This window comes from Melospiza georgiana, chromosome 1 (genome assembly GCF_028018845.1).
Source record: "Melospiza georgiana isolate bMelGeo1 chromosome 1, bMelGeo1.pri, whole genome shotgun sequence".
Taxonomy (NCBI): domain Eukaryota; kingdom Metazoa; phylum Chordata; class Aves; order Passeriformes; family Passerellidae; genus Melospiza; species Melospiza georgiana.
In genome coordinates, this window is record NC_080430.1 from 67,335,676 (window position 1) to 67,355,107 (window position 19,432).

The 19,432-nt window shown below is 44.3% G+C and overlaps 1 protein-coding gene across 1 annotated transcript; it reads right to left on the minus strand.

Annotated features, from left to right (window-relative positions):
- Window positions 1-14,954: 14,954 nt before the first annotated feature.
- EDN1 (endothelin 1) lies at window positions 14,955-19,095 on the minus strand. Its single transcript, XM_058028262.1, has 5 exons — window positions 18,785-19,095; window positions 18,476-18,617; window positions 17,334-17,492; window positions 16,961-17,068; window positions 14,955-16,207 (listed from the first exon to the last, which is right to left on the minus strand). Exons 1-5 carry the CDS (start codon window positions 18,846-18,848, stop codon window positions 16,069-16,071), a joined length of 612 nt encoding a protein of 203 aa, XP_057884245.1. The 5' UTR covers window positions 18,849-19,095; the 3' UTR covers window positions 14,955-16,068.
- Between the last annotated feature and the right edge of the window lie 337 nt (window positions 19,096-19,432).

Consider the following 19,432-nt stretch of genomic DNA (forward strand, 5'->3'; position numbering starts at 1 on the left):
CTGATTTTTGCTCTTATCTGTTATCTCTCGTCATCATTTCCAGATTGAGTCTTGCACAGGCAACATGATTTATATAGCTCAGTAGAATGAGTCATTGAAGTTAAATGCCCTTTTATTGTTATTTCTTAATGGGTAGTCTCATCCTGGTCATTCTTTAAAAGAGCAAATCTTCTAACATATCTTCAGTGATAAGAAATGGCTTCTTGGTCTCTGTTGCTCACATAGACACATTTCTTTGCCTGTTGCACATTCACATGCTCATCTCTTCTCTCTCTCTGTCTCTGTCTCTCTCTCTCTTTCTCTCTCTGTGTCTCTCTCTCTCTCTCTGTCTCATGTTCATACATCCTCCTGGAGGTCCTGCTTTCTTATATGTACACTAGTACACAAAACACAACCAAGATAAAAGACTTGCACATCCTAATTAGCCTGGTTGATTTTTACTTGTTCTGGAGAGCCTTAAAACCTGAAAAGGCATTGGATATCAACAGTGTGGCACTTTATCCAACAAGAGAATATTTGTTTTCATAGGTGAGCTACCCAGTACTAGCAGTTCTGACCTGCCTGGCTATGGGGTGAATTGAGATGGAAGAAAACACTCTACATTCCCAAGAATAGGCACAGATTATCTTTTCTTTAACCTTCCAGTTTGTTTCCCCTACTTGTTTGTTTGGGTTGTTTTACCCTCTACCCATTTGGTGTGTTTCTGGTTCAATGCCCCTGTAAAGGCCAGAGGAATTAGCACTGTTGAAAGAAATCCAGTCCTGAATTGCCCTTGTGTTGTCTGGACTTTGTTATGGCTTCAGTTCATTAAAACCAAGAGATGGATAGCTGGAAGAGAGAAAGAGAGAGAAAGAGAGAGAGAGAGAGAGAGAAAGAGAGACCAGCTAGAGGGGAGCACTTGTGGCCGGACTCTGGCAAGTCTCCCTGAGGGGCCAGACCTGTTTTCTTTTGAAAAGAGCACTGTGAAAAAGTCCCAACTGTGAAATGGCAGGCTAAGTAGGAAACGGACATATTCCAGGCAAGCTGGAGAAAGATAGATGCTCTGTGCCCTAATTTTCCCAAGTTCCTCCTCTCTGGTTCCCATCAGTGCTGCAGCTGGATGTGTAGATGGGTGTGTTGCATCCCTGCCTCACTTCTCCAGTTCTCTGAGCTCTGTCAGTTCATTCCTCCACACAATTCCCATTCCTCTGATGTCCCCAGAGAGTGACCTGGGCAGGTCCCATGGCTGGTGTGGTGGGCTACCTGCAGCTCCTACTGATTGTTGGTGTCCCTGAGGACCTGAGGGCAAGGACTTTCCCTCTCTGTGGAATCTCTGTGTGGAATCCTGCTGCCATGTATGGACAAGGCACAAGATGAAGGATGCAGTAGGGGAGCAATTGTGCCTTCCTAAAGAAAGAGAGAGAAAGCCAGCTGAGAAACAGGGAGAGGCAAGACTGAATCCTTAGTTTGTCTAATTTTCTCTGAAAATTCAGTTCTTCAAAAAGCTGAATTTTACATAGCTATTTCAAATCAAGCTTACCTATTTAGGTAAAATTATCAAGGCAGCCTAAAATAGGAGTAGAGTCCTTGAGGCATGGCAGCAATACAGTGACTTTTCCCTATCAGTTCTCTAAAAACTTGCTGTTGCCACACCAGTAATTGCAACAAGGGAGATGATAATAGTAACGAGCTGTCCTATTTTTAACAACAAACCAGGAATGAAAATTTTCTCCTTTCTCTGCTCTCAACTTTTCTTCCTCTTTTCTTCTCTTCTCCCCACATTTAACCATTTAATGACTGGAAGCAAAGAGGAAAATAAGAACAAAAGAATGTACAGAAAACTAATGACATAGGAGGGGGTCTGAGTAGACAAAGGCCTGTTTTTTCCATTTCATTACAAAAATCAGAAAAATGTTTTGAAACCCAAATTTTGAGGCATCTTTTTTAAAATTAATTTCTTAGAAGATCAAATACCTTATACAAATATTTTATTTGAAATGCACCAGTTCTGTTAAATAAACCACTGAAAATGAATTCTATGCCTTGTAAATGTGTCAATATCTGCTAAACAACACACAATATGAATAAATCAATGTGGCTGAGTACTCCTGTATTTAGAGAGAAACATGCATCAATACTCTTTTGAAGTTATTTCTGTCTGATGTGTCAGAATTTACTAAGCTGTTTCATACACCCTCCATCAAAGGACAGCAGAAACCAAACAAAATACAATTTAAAAATAGCTACTTATTAGGAAGAACAGATGGTGCATTCATATACCACAAAATTGCAAAATTTTCGAAGCCTCGAATATCAAGTCCTTGAGTTGTAACTCATTTGCACTGGAAACTTAGTTAGCAAGTCAGAAAAAACACACTCAGAATTCTGCAGAGCTGTAAAAGAAGCGAGAGCTGACACATTAAATAAAACCCGTCTATTTTTATGTCAAGTCCTGATAACAGTACATTTTTTCATTTTCAAACATAAAGAGAGAAAGAATTCAGTTCTTTCCAGGCTTGGCCAAGGCACCTGATTCACAATGGAAAACATTTTTATGTCTTATGTCAGCATTACTTTGTTCCAAATTAAGGGCTGTGTACTGAAATCTTTCTTTTATGATAGTGCCCATTTCTCACCAGTTCTCTCTTTCCCTTAACAGTGCTGCATGTTGGAGGTGCAGCACAGAGGTGTTTCAGTTCACTCAACTTTGCACATCAATTTTCACTTATGTCTGAATGCAAAATGACATAGTGAAGTGTGTCTTTTGAGACGCAACCCAGGGAAACCATGTGGGAAGAATAAGAACTTGAAATCAGATTTTTCAAGCAAATTAGTCCAAACCAGGCTTTTTGACTGAAATATTACCAGAAAAAACAATGTTGATATGCATCTGAGGTGTTAGTGCAGGCATTTAGGGGCCAAGGCTGAAGACTGAAATCTCCCTTTCAATTTAATTGACTACCCCTCTCACTTGTTAGTATATGGAATTAAATGGCAAACTGAATGTGTTTGCAGAATTAGGTTCTTGAAAGATAAATCAATAAACTTGGAAACAGACATGTAACAACACTGAAAAAATGCTGGCATTACTCAGACAAGTATGCAAGGCTTGGTACAGCAGCTGGGAAAAAGTGACATAAATTCTTAGCAATTTTTCATTTCACTGGGAGCATTAACAGTGGGACTGGGTCTATCTAGCTCTCCCCATGATTTTGTTTAAACCCTAGTTTAATGAATTCTTGAAGGCCATATGAAAAGCCATCTGTGGTATTATTTTCCACAGGTCTCAGTCCCGCTGATGTCAATTGGGCTTGAAGAATACAATGGGGGCAGATGCTTCAGTTCCAGCATTTACTGCTAGCATGTACCTCAAGCACCTTGGACATCGCATAACACATCTGGAATCCCTGTCTACTTTTTTCTACACATCCACACCATCCCTGTCTACTTTTTTCTTCTCTCTTTCCCATGGTATCGAACATTGCAGAAGTGTCGGAGCCCAGGAAATTCCTCTGGCTGCCCTGGAGGACTCGAGCCCCTGCCCAGGGAGCTCAGAGACCTTGGCACAGAGCCCAAGACCCCTGTGTCTTTGATTTAGCCCTTGGAAAAAACAATTACCAACCTTTATATGAAGAATTACAAGTCACAAAAGTTTAGTAGAATGATAGTTTATTTATCATGGGGTGAAAAATAGATTTTTTGGGGTTTTTAGAATGGGGGTTCAGGGGGCAAGATGGAGGGATCTGGGCGTGTCCAGCCTTTCTCCTTCTTCCTCTTGGCCTCCATCTTCTGCTGTGATGGTGGCACTTTTAGATTGGCTTAGAGTAGGAGCTCACTGTCTAACATAGGTGATAGGTATTGGAAAGTAATTGTAAACATTGTACGCGCAATTTTTAGTATAAAAAGATAACACCGCCCCGGGGCAGGCAGAGTGCCTCTGTCTGTCCTGCTGGACAGACCTCGGCAGGGCAGGAGAAAGAATTTTATAGATAAGATACAATAAACAACCTTGAGACCGAGAAATGAAGAGCTCTGAGTCCTTCAAGTGCCGGGCTGGGAAAAGACTTTCTAACGCATCTCGGGGTCACTCTGAGCAGCGAGAGTGCTGAGACAGAAGTTGGGCTGGTTGGATGTGAATGCTGACCATGTCTTTTATCCCTCTAACCACCTTCTGTTGCCTTTAGCTGCCACCCCTTACCCAGGATGTGTTGGAAGCTGATGCTGGACCAGTAAAGTCACTTCTAGCCAGTGCCATCCTCACTGTCACTCTTCATTCAAGTCCACAGATGCTGCCTCAGCCTTTCCAACAAAAACTACCAGCAAGGAGTAGCAGAGTTCCCTGTACCTCAGCAGAGCTTTTTGTGCCATTGCAATGCTGTGAAACACAAACAGGAGCTAACTTGAGAGCAGCATCTCTACCAGGTAAATCTTCTCATTAATCAAGGAGGAGATAAGCTAAGCTGGCGCCATCTTTGCAGCTGGATACAGGTCTCTGGATTAGGAGACAAGTCAACAAAAGTCTGTGTGTAGCTGTTCGTAAGAGTGAAAAAGAGAGCTTATTTTCCTTTCCCTTGTTTTAATCTGCAGTGAAAGTCAAAATCAATTTAGAAGATACCTATATCTTGATCCAGTGAAGAGAAAAACAATATTTCAGCTTACCCAAAGGAACAGTAGACACACATCTCACATATGATTTGCTGTGAATTTAGAGACCCAAGGAGAACATTTTTTTTGCCATTAGGTTGGTTTTTTTTTTTTTGCATCAGGCAATACCCTCTGCTGTCAAACATTTCTGAGAAATCAGTGCAAGTCAGGGTAGCCCCATTTCACAACTTTGTTCTCTCTCTCCAGCACAGAAAGCCACTTCATTAGGTTTGACTCAGTGCCCACCTGGCTCAAAGATGGCATAGCTATTCACTGATGTCACCTATGGGTTTCAGGGTAGAGCACTGTGGGCTGGGACCTGTTCCTTTCTATATGTTTGATATATCATAAAGAAACTTCAGCTGACCCCTCCTGACTTTCTCAACAGTCAAACTCAAACTGAGAAATAGTCTTAAACCAGCTCTGTCAAGGAATCCCAGTGCTGTCTAAATGATCCAGCTTTCTGATGGGAGTCACACATGGAATTCATTCACAAGGTTTCTTCAAACTGGGAGTGAGTACAGTGAGAACTGATCTACAGTGATATCCTGGCATGCACTCCAAAACTATTGAAACCAATAGCCTCAGTGCTGTTTCTACATCCTTTTAAACTACACTAAGATTCTCTTTTCTGGTAATACAATTCTTGAAATTTTTCCTTGAGTTAGCCTACGCTTCCCCTTTCTTTTTTTCAGAGGAGATTTCCCAACGAAAAATTGTCCTGGAAGAGATATAAATAACATCTGGGTGTGAAAATTTTTTTCAACAGCTGACTAAGTCAGAAAAGAGCATGAAGAATTTATTTTTTTTTTCTTTTGTCAGTATGATAGTTGAAACTGGTAATCTTTTCCTCTTGAGTCAGCCCAGCTATGTGAGGGTAGTAGGCCAGGCTGCAGGAGCTAGCCTCATTCAACATTTCATGGGAATCAAATTCTCCTCAGCCTAGCTTCCATCCTGCTTCTTTCCTCCCTCTGATTTGCTACCTCCTCAGGATAACCTAGAGCTGATTCATGGTAATTAGGCTCATTCTAGAAACTCAGCTTAAGATGATGAGCTTCTCCTCCCAAGAGCTTCCTTTATGCTATTTTCTTTACCACACCTTCAGTTTATTACAAAGCTCTCATACAGTGAATCTTGTACCTGCTTGCCTCAAGGAACATATCTATGGGTAAACAATTGGTAAATAGCTGCCCTGCTATTCTTCTGTGAGAATTTTGTATTCTCTTAAGCAAATTAGATACTGAATACATTTCCCTCTGTTTAGTATGGTTCCATCCCTCAAATGCTACTCCATGAGGATTGACAGTAGATGCTACCTGCATATTTTTCCCACCATCCTATTTCTGGCCTCTCCATGTCAACCTGTCCTCTGAGCTCACACCCACCTCTTTTATCATTTACACGTGGCATAATGTCTTGGGAACAATCTCATTTCCTTAGAGAAGATCCCCTAGGCTTTTGCATTTAACCATTTCTAATAAAATTAGACTGCCTGTACCTGTCCTTTGCTGCACTCTCCTTTGCTCCACCTTCATTGCATCTTATTGGATGCTAATCTGAGAATATATCTGCTTCTAAACCCTGTACTCTGCTGGGAAGCATAATGGTACTTCAGGATGAATAGCACCCTGAGAATAAATTGTTCCCTGTTGAACTGGCACTAAATTAACACTAGGCTGAGAACTTTGAACTGATCACCCTGCTCTGCTCATCTTGGTGCGTTACTGTGGCCCTTCCCATTTTGGAAAGCAGCTCTTTGCTGGGAGCTTCATGGGACCCTTAGTGTCAGAAAGGCACTTGCTACAAGAGGCTTTACAGATTGAGCCTCTTCCCTCTTATTTCCCTCTGGCACCACTCTCACCTCTGTCTTGTTGCCTCTTCCAGATGTAGTTCCCTAGAACACATGGTGATTAGAGACATCATCCAGCCCAAGTTTCCTAGCCCTGAGGCCTTGTGGCCTGGAGAAGGGATTCCCTATGGATCACCTGCATGATACTACAGGCTGAAGGTCTGGAGAATTTCCACATTCAGGAAGACACTGAAATATTTGCCTGGACAAAAGTAGGATTTCACTATATAAGCCATTTCATTCATTCAGTAATATCTAGTTAAAGTTAATAATGTCTCAGTTATTCCTTTCCATAACTGATCCTGTGACCCAGTCCAAGTCTTCCTCAGCCTGGAGGACACCAGAGGGGAATTTCACTCTTGGGAAGCACCTCTTCTGCCTGTGGTGAGGACAAACCTTGGTGACCAGGCCACAGAGGGCTTTGGAGTAACCACACAGAGCCTCTTAACAAAACCTCATATTTGTGTACAAGCTTCCAGGGAAGAATGGAAAATGAAACATCAGCCAATACTTCCTGTAGATCCACCCTTGTGCACGTGCTTGGGTAGTGGTGTTTCATTTTTCTGGTTAGTGGTTCTCATCAGAAATGAAAAAGAAGCTGTCAAATGGTTGCACAAGAGAAATATGGCCTCTGGAGCATCCTGACTGCTCTTTAAAGGGGTCTGCTGTAAAAGAATCAGCAACCTGCTCTAATAGCCCCAGGATGAGATTTCATGGGATTCTCTATCGTGTGGCGATCATGACACGCTCTTGCAGAATAGGTCTGGGACCAAATTCTGTACATGAGATCCTGCCCATAGGGACTCTATTTGGGTAAACACTGACTTGTTCCTTCAGATCAGCAGAGCCAGCTTTGCACTGAACACAACCATAAAGTAAAATCATTGCTGAGTACGGTGGACTCTGGCCACTTTTGGCCACATGCAGCTGAGGCCATGCAGAATTTTGTACCCCAGCTCTCTGCTGTGCTGTAACCAGAAGGCAGCAGGTGAAGAACATGTGTGCTGGCAGTGGGGAGCTCTGTCTCTGGCAGAGGCAGCAAGTCCTCAGAAACAGACCAGCTGGGCTCCCTGTAGAGGCTGGACACTCAGAGCCATAACTGTGATTCCTATTGCACTGTCACCTTTAAGATGCTGCCATTTCCTACCATGCTGCTTATCATCCAGAAGTTTCCCACTTTGCCTTTCTGCCCTCGTTTTTAACAGTTTTCTCTTCCTGGAGGGACTGTCCCAAGGGGCTGAGAGTAAGAGCTGGGGACTGTCCTGCTTCCTACTCAGTGTTCATCTGGACTGACCTGCTTCTCAGATGCTTTCCCTTTCCCAAGCCTCATTTCTGCAGCAATGCCTGACGTTCTCTGGGCAGGGTGCTCAGAAGAGACGGAAATGAGCATTTGCAGGCACTTTGAACTGTCTCCTGAATAAATGGAAGAAAACTAAAGGATAGCCAGACAGCAGGGATTATTGATTTTATAGCTATTTCAACAGCTTCATCAGTGGTGGCACGTAAAAAGAGCTCATCATTTATAAATTGACTCTTCCAGGGATCAAAGGCTTGTCAGGCAACAATTAGTTCTGGTAATTTATCAGATGTTTGAGCTTGTCAGGTGGAGAGAGAAGGCTAGTTCTGCATCAGCTCCCTTGCAAAGTTGTAGCTGTAGCCAGGGCCAGGTAGGATGTGCAGGTCACTCATTTGCTAAATATTTCATGTCCTCCAGTGTTCCATCAGTCTTTCTGATACCTGATCCAATTTGGTTGGGCTGTCAGCTGAAAAGGAGGCATCTCTTAGCACACTAATGTCACCCCAACCACAGGTTCTTTGTCTCCTTAACAATGTCCCTGTCAAATCCCTGCTGAGCAGCTAAATGAACTGGAATGCAGCAAAAAGAAGGGAAAAAGAAAAAAAAAAAAAAAAAAAAAAAAACAAAAAAACAAAAAACAACCAAAACCTGTGGTCTGTCTTTAATTAGTCCATAAACCATTCAGAGCTTCCCAACTGTGCTGTCCATCCAGAGAGGGAAAACTGAGGGAAAATATACTCTCTCCTTGCAGACCTCATGGTAAAAATAATTCCACGTTAACAGCAAGAGCTGATTTGAACAGATGAGAAGCTTGAGCAAAAGCAGCCATTCTGTGTAGCAGTGCCTGGTGCAGGTGCTAAGAGCAGCTGCACACTTTGCAAAGCATCCTTTGCAAGGACACCTATGGAATTTGGCTATACTGACGAGAACTCTGATAGTTTAAGTGGCAATAAAAAAGACAGATATCAAGGCAGAGAGCCCTTTGATTCTGGATTCTTCTGACAATGGGGAGTAGATCCAAAATGTGTTGTACAACATTGAAAAGACCTTCATTGCAATACCCTACATTGCATGTGCACACATTTGCTGCCTACAAGCACACATGCCAGATTGATTAATGCCTTGAATTTCCCCTGATGTACCTGATCACGTACACCTGATAATGTATTTATACAATCACATTCTTATAAGAACAGTACCTTTCTTATCTGCTATGAGGTGGGACTCAATCCTGAACTTTCCTATGCTGACATTTTGCAACTTTTTTTTCCAATCTACTTTCTGTGTATAACCACCAGTTTAGTTAATTTATAATGTGGGCCACCAAAGAATATCCAGTGGAAGTGCAAACTGTTCCAGGAATTTCACATATGCAGGTTGTTTTAAAGCACATATGAACTTAGATCCCTTAATCACATTTCATGGTTCTTCAGACATTCAGGGAACACAGGCTGAAAAAATAGCTGCTATCAGAGCTTCATACAGAAGCAGCTCACAAAAGTTGTGTTTGGTAACAGGGACAGCGCAGAAATACTTGCGTAAACAAAAATAAAGGAAAGACTGTAGCTTGCTTAGAAAGTTGAACCCTGTGCATGTATAGGCATTTATAGAACATCTTTGGAGAAAAATAATTGCTGGGCAGAAAGTGGTTAGTTCAAAGAATACATTTTTTCACTGTATAGTAATATCTAGCCAACTTTCTGACTTGCCTAAAGGGTCAACACCAGAACCAGCAATCTATAATCTATTGCCAATTCAGGGCAAAGGACGGCGCTCATGAACAATTTGCTTTTCAGCCAGGTGAAAGACGTCCTTGTGCTCATGATGAAGCAGACTAAGGGTGAAGTAAAATTAAATTAACAGCTTTAATGCACATTTGGAAGCCACTGGAAAGCACATAGCTGCAAAGTGTCCAGCTGGATGTGTACCGAGAATGACATAATGGTTAGCAGAGATCCAGAAGGAAAAACAGCAGGCCAAGTCCTCAGGAAAAGCCATAAGATTTTAGAAAGATAGTGGATTAAAATTTCTGGGAAAACTAAGAAAATTTTCTTCTTATGAAAACATGGAAGAAACATGGATGTCTGCTGAGGTGTTTGTGGATTTCATAGCTGTAGGCTAGTGCTGCATGACTGATACAATAAAACCTTTCAGCTGGTGAAATCAGGGCTGTTCCTCCAAACTCTCCTGAATAATGCCAGTTTAGTCCATCCATAGGGAAGCTGGGATGACTGGACAGCACTCCCAGCTGAGATGCTTTCTCAGAAAAATCTGCTGTGAGGTTCTGATAAGACCAGTGGGGTCATTTTGAGATGGTGCCTATGGAAAGAGCAGCTGGCAAAGCCAAGCAGCCCCCATGTGGAACCTGCAGCTGTGTGGGACAGGAGGTTTACCCTTCTAGAGGACTGATCAGGGCTGCTGGTGTGGCTTGTGACAGCAGCCACCCTTGTCCTGTCCCCCAAAGGGCGCACTGGCATCGGCACTGAGCATTGATCAGCCCAGCATTGATCCCTCCTTCCAGCAGCAGGGGTTCTCTCATTCCTGCTTGCCTGGCTGCATAATTAGGTTAACTGCCTGATGGATGTGCTGGGCAGCCCATGTGCAAGGAAAGAGAGTCTCCTTTGAGGTGACATGAGAGGGACAATCACAAGGGGAAAACTCACAGGGAACTGTCAAGGCACCTCTCCAGCACATATAATGTCATGGTTCTCCTTCTGTGCTTGTTTATGGAACTTGAGGGAAATCCTCCCACAGGCAAATCCACACCTTCAAGGCCTGCACATTTCTGATAAGAATAAGGCACACACCATTTGTTCACCTTCTCTGTCTGCTTTAGTTTGCTGTCTAGTTTGTGAATATCACTGCTTTATACTCCCGTTAGAAATAAGGGAAGACTAAAATACGAAACAAAAGACAATCTCTTGCGACAATAGGATTGAAAGGAAGATATGATGACAAGAGAAGCTCTTGCCCATCAAAACATTCAATACATGTGACTACCTTAGCACAAGAAGTCCTTAGAGCACTCCCTTTTTTTTCATGATGGATACTTCATCAAGTTCTGGGTTAAATCGTGTTTGGGAAAAGAGATGGAGAAAGCAGAGGAGGATGTAAATCAAACCTATGTGACCAAAAATACAGTACTGCTTTCTTCTTGCCAGATTAGAAGTTGGATTTGTCTCTGATGACTGGCACAAATGCACATTTTTCCTTTAGCTAGGAAAAAAGTTCCTTTTAGGGTTGTTTTTTTTACTTTCTTTCCTTGGAGAGAAAAACACAACAACAACAACAACAGTGTGGGCTTGAATTACAGTTGATGAACTAATTTCTAAATAACTAAATAGCCCCCAAAATAGCTGGAGAAGTCAATGAAACCACAAACTCCATGGGGCTCATCCATTTCTGAATGCAGCTTTTTTGAGCCAGAGGCAAACTGCCCTATCACTTACCAAAGTGATATTTATCTAATTTGTTACTATCAAATGCTTGCAGGGAGGAAAAAACCCCATCCAAATATGAACAAAACCCATCCAAACCCAGCCCAAGAAAACCAAGAGCCACTAAAGGCCTGTGCTAGCATCAGCAAACCAGTGTCTGTTTGTCCCCAGCGTGGCAATATCAGACAGAAGGAAGCCTTTCTGGGTCAAATTCTGTTCTCATTTGCACTGCCAGAAGTGATGCCTCTAAAGCTGAGGGAATTGTTGGCTGGCTGGCTGGCCCAGTGGACTTCATGCAGAACTCAGGTCTCCTTGACCTGATCAGAGCAGAGGAGCCTGTCCCGGGCACTAAGACATACCAACTGATTGTTTAACCATATTGAGCAAAATAGGCTTCCCTACCATTTTTCACCTAGCTCAGATTTGATCAGAGATATAAAATAAAGAAAGACATGAACACTCATTCTGGCTACGGTTCTGAAATGTCGTTTGCACGATGTTTACCTCAGGAAAAACGATCTTGCCACTATCTTTGTACTTTATCTGCAGCTTTCTGTCTCTCTGCATACTTACACTTAGCACCACAGCTTCCAAGCATTCTCCTCTAATTAATCAAAAAGTCGGTCCTTTTGTTTCCTAGGTCACGAAGGAAGAACAGTACATTAAATAAAGATATTGGCTGAGGATGGAAACTGGATTTCTACCCAAGGAGCCTAATAATAGTGCCTTGATGCAGGCCAAGTAAAAATTGATATGGTTTTATATACACAGAGGCAAACAGTTGAGTGTGAAAAGAGTAAACACCAGATAGCATTCAAACAGTGGTTTATCCAGTCATTCTGTGTTTGTAAATATAGAAATGTGTTTTGGTAGCTAAATTTATCCTAATGTAAGGAAGCATGAACAAAGAGGTTGGTATTTGGTAACTTCTATAGGCAACATTAGGACATCCTGCAGGAATTATTTGGGGGCACTTCATGATAATGTGGTACAGATTAGGGTTGCCATTTCTGGAAGAATTAGGTCAGAATTATGTAGATAAGATGGAAAGAATTTCAGTAGCATTGTAGCATTTTCCTGACTTGAAGCCTGACTCACACGTCAAAGCTTTGTTTTATTGTATACCTTGTTTTGATCTACAGTCAAAACAGCCTTTATCCAGAGAAAATGAAAATAAACCAGCTGAGAAAGAAAGAATTACAGTCAGCATTGAATAAAAATAAGTACAGCAAGCCTAATTTTGGAGAATAGTTGTCTTTTCCTGTGAAACTTTCCAATTCCAGAAATGGCCATACTGAACCCAGGAAATATCAGCGGAGGGAGATATACTTTGATAACAGCTCAGGAATGGAGCTTTTCCTTGCTCTCGGTGTGAGATGGAATTTCAGTCATATGTCAGGTGTATTTTGGGCCACACTGGAAAGTGGTGTCCCTCTTCCCTAAACACTTCCCTTTATGCCTCTCAAATTTCATCCTGGATTAGAAGAACCTCTCACTTAAAAAGGAGATAGATCATGATCATGAAAGGTTCCCTTTTTCAGGGCACTAAGATTAGTGCTAGTTAGAAGACCAAGAGCTTTGACTCTGCAGCCTTGCCTCTGCAGTCAGCACAATGTTTCCTTTGGCTTCAGGTAGAATACTTTTTCACTCAGTTGGTTTATTATAAGTAAGAATGTACTTTTACACTGCTCTGTGTTCAGTGCCATAAATCCCAGCACATATTAAGCCTCTCTTTCCTCACCAGGGGCTCTAGCCTAAGTTACTGAATCTCTCTCTCTCACAGAGCTTTGAGAAGGAGCAAACCTCTGGGACAGACCCTGGTACTTGTATGTGAGCCAGAGTTAAGATAAAATGCTTTATGTTCCCTGTTGCTTGTTCAATGAGACAAACAGACTGCTGAACTCTGCTTTTCCAGTCTAGCTCATTAATGCAAACCAGGGTAGGCTGCAGTTTATGCTCCAATGCCACAAGGTAAATGGGGGTCACAGTGGCATGCAGAAGCAGCAATGCATCCCCTTCCACCCTTGCTGCACCCCAGAAGGTCCCTGAAGCCAGCAGGGTAGCATGAAACAGCTCCTGCCGCTCTTCCCAAAGCCTGCAAGCCCCTGCCATCAGGGCAGCTTAGCCCTTCGTGCTCTTTGCATCGAGGCTCAGGCTTTTTCTTTGCACGGCCCTGGGGACCAAGCTGAACCCATGGCAGGCCAGAAGGCCAGAGTGCCCATCCCTACACAAAGCTGCAGCAGGATTAAGCAGCAGATGCAGCTTACTGGGAAGGAAAGGAGAATGGAGGCCAGCTTTTGACTCTGGGCATGAACAGAGTAAACCTTAGAAGGAACACGTTTATTTTTAGGATGGTCTCCCAAGAATCTCTTAAGCAGATAGCCAGAAATTTGGGCTACTAAAGCCCACCCACAACATCATTTAGGCCAGCCACACAGAAAATCCAAATAACCAGCCTTAATAACAGCACAGACACTGCTGCAATGCTACCCCACTCCCAGAATTGATCCTCTCCCCACAGTCTTTCCTGGGAGAGAAAACAGGAACAACTGGGATGGGGATGCTGATGTGCAGCCCCTTCACTATCAGGAGCATCCATCCCACACCAGCTGCTCGCCTGCCACTTTGGCTGAGTGGGAGGGAGCATCTCAGCTACTTGCTTGTTTGTTTTCCCTGCCAAAGGCAACCACTGGTAGGGCAAGAAATGGAAAACCAGGGAGCATTAGTGAGGTCTCTTCACGCCTGACAGAGGTCAGTGATCCAGGCACATCCCAAGCAGTCAGTGCTGGTGATGCAGAGATCAAAGGATTGCTCTGGGGGCTGCAGCCTGCCCTGCAGAAGCACAGGGGCTCCCAGCTCCTTCCCAGTGCCTGGACCAGGCACTCCTGTCAGTACAGGACTGCCAGCAATGTCATTTCCCCACTGAATTAGTGCTCTAAAACATAGCAGAGAAGTGCAAACAAAACATTATTTTAGCCTGTCAACATTGTGAATATTGACAAGAAATCCTGAGCAACTTCAGAAATTTTCAATGGTGACTACTTCTGTGTTTAGGTCACACTCCTTGTATTGTACTTCTTTGTTAAGTTCTGTTTTTAAAAAAACCCAAACCACTCAGTTTTATCCTTGGATTAACTCCTGTGCTTTATTTTTTCCCAGGATCAAAGTTTATTAAATCAATTTATTTGCTTTAAGCATCTTTCTAGGTATAACCATTTAAGTCAATATTTTGAGACATGTAAAAAAGATAATTATTGATCTAGATTTTTCCTGGGCTTGGGCCCCATTAAGATCTCCATCTTTACCTTGCATGGAATGGGCTGAAATTTTTAGTATAGCAGGGTAATAAGTAACATTTCCTAGTTCAATACAGCCCACAAGTTTTCCAGTGTGTGCATTTCCCCCTCTAGTTCATCCGTATCCAAATCCTTAATGTCCATATTTTAATGCTGTAGTGCACCTACATCATACACGTGAGAAGACTGCTCCAGGATAGATTAATTTGACCAACTGAGAGTTTGCCATGGAAATTTGATGAGCAGTCTTGCAGCTAGAACAAGTGTCATGTGCTGTCTCACATCTGGCACAAACTTTGATTGCTGTGATCTGGCTTATCTGACAGAAAGACAATTATGTGCACACGTTTCACCTGGGTCAGCTTTATATGTGGGGCAACCTACCTCCATGACCACAGAGCCACAGACTAAGGAAAAACAAGCCAATACAGTAATTAAAAATATTTATTTCTGAAGATATTTACCTTGATAGGCATAAAGCATTTCCCAATTTCATACAGAAATACATAAAACATGCATAGACCAATATGGCCTACTTCAATGTGTATTCAACATGGTAAATATAATGAAGAACTTGTGTGAATATAAATACATGACAAAAATAAGCACATAAGATTCAACTTGTCTGCAAATTCAACAATGTGAACAAATTCACTGCTATAAACATTCACCCAATATTAGCCTTTTGACTTAATTCAAAACAACCCTTTGTCTCAATGCATTTCCACCAAACAAGGCCCTGAATACATCTTGCAAGAGCCTCTGGTACATCCCCACTTCAGTGCATTTTTGGTAGTATGCAAGACACAACAACCTGTATTATTAGAACTTCAGCTGACCAGATATCCTTGTTATGGGAAACTAGTAGTGTCCTTGATAAGTTTTATTTTATGTTGAAGGGTCCTTTGGTATCCAAAGCCAAAGGACTTTGACTATGCAAACAATCAGAGTGCCTAACCCACATTCAGATAACTCTGGTTGTACAAGTAAACTAGACGTCTGAAAAAAGGCAAAGGGTTGCAGCTGATTAGTAAAGGCAATAACAAGGTGTAAAAATACTCTAGCAGGAGTGCAACAAACAGTATGCGAGGTAGACATGTATATATGCAGTAAGTCCTGATTAAAGTAGAACTGTGGCTTTCATTTTTGCATTTTAATCAAAAGGTAGAGTTCTTTGAAGTTTGTACACTCAGATCTTGCTTTCTGTCCTTGCTAAGCACATCTGTGAGGTCTTCCTTGCGAGATGCTTTTATTGTAGACCCCAAAAGCTGCTCAATTGATGGGTAACATTCCAGAAGCAGTATTCAAACGTTTCTTCAGACAGATGGCTTTTCATGTATGTTACTGCAGATTTCCCTTCAGCCCTTCTACCCATCCACCTGATTTCCGAAATGACAAAATCCTTTGTCTTTATATCTCCAAATACAGGACTTCCTTAGCACTTAGCTCCGCTGTGCGAACACTGGGACAGAGGGGCCCTTGGCCATCGAGGAATGTTGGAGTCAGGGCAGTTTTCGCGATGCTTTGTCAGCAAGCGTTGCAGAGGAGGATGCTGGTGATCTCCCACTAGGATGCTTTCAGGCTCTCCCGGACGCTTTGCCTTTTGCTCGCCCTGTTGTGCTTGAGCTTTCGCCCTTTCTGGAGCTCAGCCTTCAGCTTTGCGATACTGAAGGAGGCTTTGATACTGTTCCCAATGGCCTCCAGCCTGCAAAACCAAGAAATGTACATTTAGCCTTGTGATAATGGAGATGTATGTGTAGAGTGAAAAAACTTACTTTTTGCTTCAATAAACCTTAGTCTAGATTTCTACCATGGGATCCTAATAAACTGCTGTTTGCTATCCCTCAGAACGAGGATAACTTGAGACACTTGAAATGTTGTATTCATAATTTCAATGCAAACATTAAATTAAAATATTCACTCAAATATAGATGCCCTAGACTTCCTTAAGTAGCCAGTCAGGAGGTCTCCAGTGGTTTTTTATGTTTCTCCTGTGTTGTTTCTTTTAGGTAAACCTGATCCTACTTCCAATGAATGGGTGCATTTTTCAAGTAAGTAAGCAAGTCCTGCTTTCAAAAAAATTATTTAAGACTTCCAGGACCTAAGTCTCATTCAATATCATCAGGTTGCCTGCTCCCCTAAGTCCTGTTCTGCTTGTGAAAGGAGCACTAAAGAGTCTTCTTTAGTACAGGCAAACTTCTGTATTCCATACTTTTCCATAGGAACATGGCTGAGCACTGAATGCAAGCAGAGGACAGACAGCGGGCTGAGCTCAGCACCCGTGTCCTCACAAGCTAAAAGCCCAGAGCATGAGGAAAAGCCCTCAGAATATCCTCACTGATTCCTCCGTGACTGTCAGGCTGAAACCAGCAGCTAAGCCCAGGATGACCCGAAGGCAGGTGAACTGTGCTCTCTATTGCTGCTCCGGGGAACTACAACGGGATGAGAAGAAACTCACCGCTTCATTTTCCTGCTGTCAGCAAGCTGTCGGTTCATGCATTTGGGTCCAAAGCAACTGCCGGCTTTGATGCGGTGCCGCGAGGTTTTCTCCACTGTGGACTGAGCCCTGTTAAAAGGGAAAAGGTGCTGCTGTTAAAAAAAGCGCCAAGTCTGCAGTCCACAAGGTGAGGCATCTCATCAACCACTTCTCAAGGCATGTAATAAGCAATCTTTCTGGGCCAAGCCATAGTGTGTATCATAGAAGTGGGAGCGCTCAGGTAGGAGGCAAGGCTTTGGGGAGAGCATTCGCTCAGCAAGTGCCAAAATGAGTAAGTGCACCACAATCCCTTTCACATGCATTGCCTTTTAAAGAGTAGCAACAAGAGACGCACCAGAGATCCTTGCCTGCCTGGCAGAAGTTCAGACATTTCTTGTCCTTCTGGTTGGCACATCGGCATCTGCTGCTTGGTTCAGCGAGCATCTCCGGCACCACGTCCTTCAGTGATCTTCTGGGTCGAGCAGGGCCGCCGAGACCATATGGAACAGTCTTCCTATGATCAAAGAGACAACATGAAAGTCATTTAAATAATTCTGTGGCTTCAAAACACTATGGGGTATTTTGGGCAATCTTATCAACGGCATTGATTGCACAAGTAAAGGTTGTGGGATTGGGAATGCCTCGTTAGTCACAGTTTCCATGCAAATGCTTCTGATGATCCTGCAACATATTCATTAGCATGGCTATTGACAAGGATGATGACCTTTTAATTGTGATTTCACAAGGCTGTTGTGCCTCCCTGTGCAATAGAAAGCAATAAAACCTCATCTCTTTGAACTTTGGCTACTGCCAACACTGAAAGAAGCAGTAAAAGTGAAGAACAGATTCTCTCTCAGAGGAAACCCAGCAGCAGAAGAAATGTCAACGTTGCAGTGTTGGCAGCCTTAGGTGAGCCTCCGGCTCACTACTTTTTGGTGAGGAGAGTATAGAAATGGATACTGTGCATAATCCTATTAACACGTGGGATGCATTAATTTGCAGCAGAGAGCAGTGAAAGGCAGCTAGAGCCACCCGGTGTCAAAGCATTCCTTCCAACCTCCTAACTTGTCAGAAAGAAAACCGCTCAAATTCAGGCTGGCAAATCACGCCTTTGGCATTTTATCTGATTCTGATTCATAGCGAAAAGTATCCTGCAGCCTTTGCTGAGCAGCACCCGAAGGAGATTCTGCTGCCCAGATTTTAGGCAGGCAGGTGTGCTAGGGCTATTAGGAGCTATCTGCCCGATCTGGGTGGCCCAGTCCTGCTTGCCTTCTTCTGGGGAACAGTCTCGTTGCTACACGTGCCAGAAAAGTAGGAGCAGGAAGGTAAAGCAGTAGGAGAAACTCTGCAAACAACTATTCCTTCTTTCCCTTCCCATCTCTGCAGGGGGGTTGCGGTTCGTAATTTTCGCCTTCACACCTCCCTCCCTTTCTTCCTAGCCACAGGGGAACCCGGCGCTGGGGAGCTGCCGAAACCCCTCCATTGCACTGCACTCACTCGGGGGTGTTGATCCAGATGATGTCGAGGTGGCAGAAGTAGACGCACTCCTCGTCCATCAGCGAGGAGCAGGAGCAGCGCCGGGCGCGGCGGTGCGCGGCGGCGGCGGGGGGCGGCGCGGCGTCCGCCTCGGCTCCGGGGGCTGCGGAGGGAGCGGCAGAGCTCAGCACCGGCGGCAGGGCAAGGCAAGGCACCCGCGCATCCCCTCCCGCTCATCCCTCGGCCAGCCCTCCCCGGAGCCCCGCTGCGGCTCCGCAGCCCCCGCGGGTCGGTCCCGGCGGAGGCGAGCGGCAGCGGACCGGCACCTACCTGCCGGCAGCAGCCCCGGGCAGAGCACGAAGAGCAGCGAGACGATCATGTGGCAGTAATCCATAGCGGGCGGCGTTGGGCGGATGGAAGAAGTGAGGGGAAACGGGGTAAAAATCAATAAAAGGCGAGGGAAAAGCGGAGAAAGTGTGTCCCGGCGTGAGCACGGAGCGCTGTGGCGGGTGCCCTGCGTGGCGCGGCTCGGTGCGCCCCGGCGCGTCTGGCTGGCGCGGCGGTCCCCGGCGCCCTTTTATAGCGAACCCCCATGGAGCGGGTAAACAGCCCCGGCGCTATTTTATCCCGAGACAATGTTATTCTCCTATTAGTCACCGCGCGGCAACGTGCGGGCCGAGATAAGGCCGGGCTGGAAAGGAAATCGCCTGCAAACTTCAAGAGCGGGGGGCGGCGGCGGCGGCGGGAGGGGGGAGGGGGGGCCGGGGGCGCCCCGGGGGCGGGAGGGGCGCGCCTGGGGCCGCCAGGGGGCGCCCTGCCCGCGCCTCGCACCTGAGCGCGGCTCCGGGATTCGGGGATTTGGGAATTCAGGGATTGAGGAATTCAGGGAGTCAGAGATTCAGTGTTTCAGGGATTCAAGGCTCAGGGCTGCGGGGCCTCAAGGTTCACCGCTTCAAGGTTTCAGGGCTCGGAGCTCTG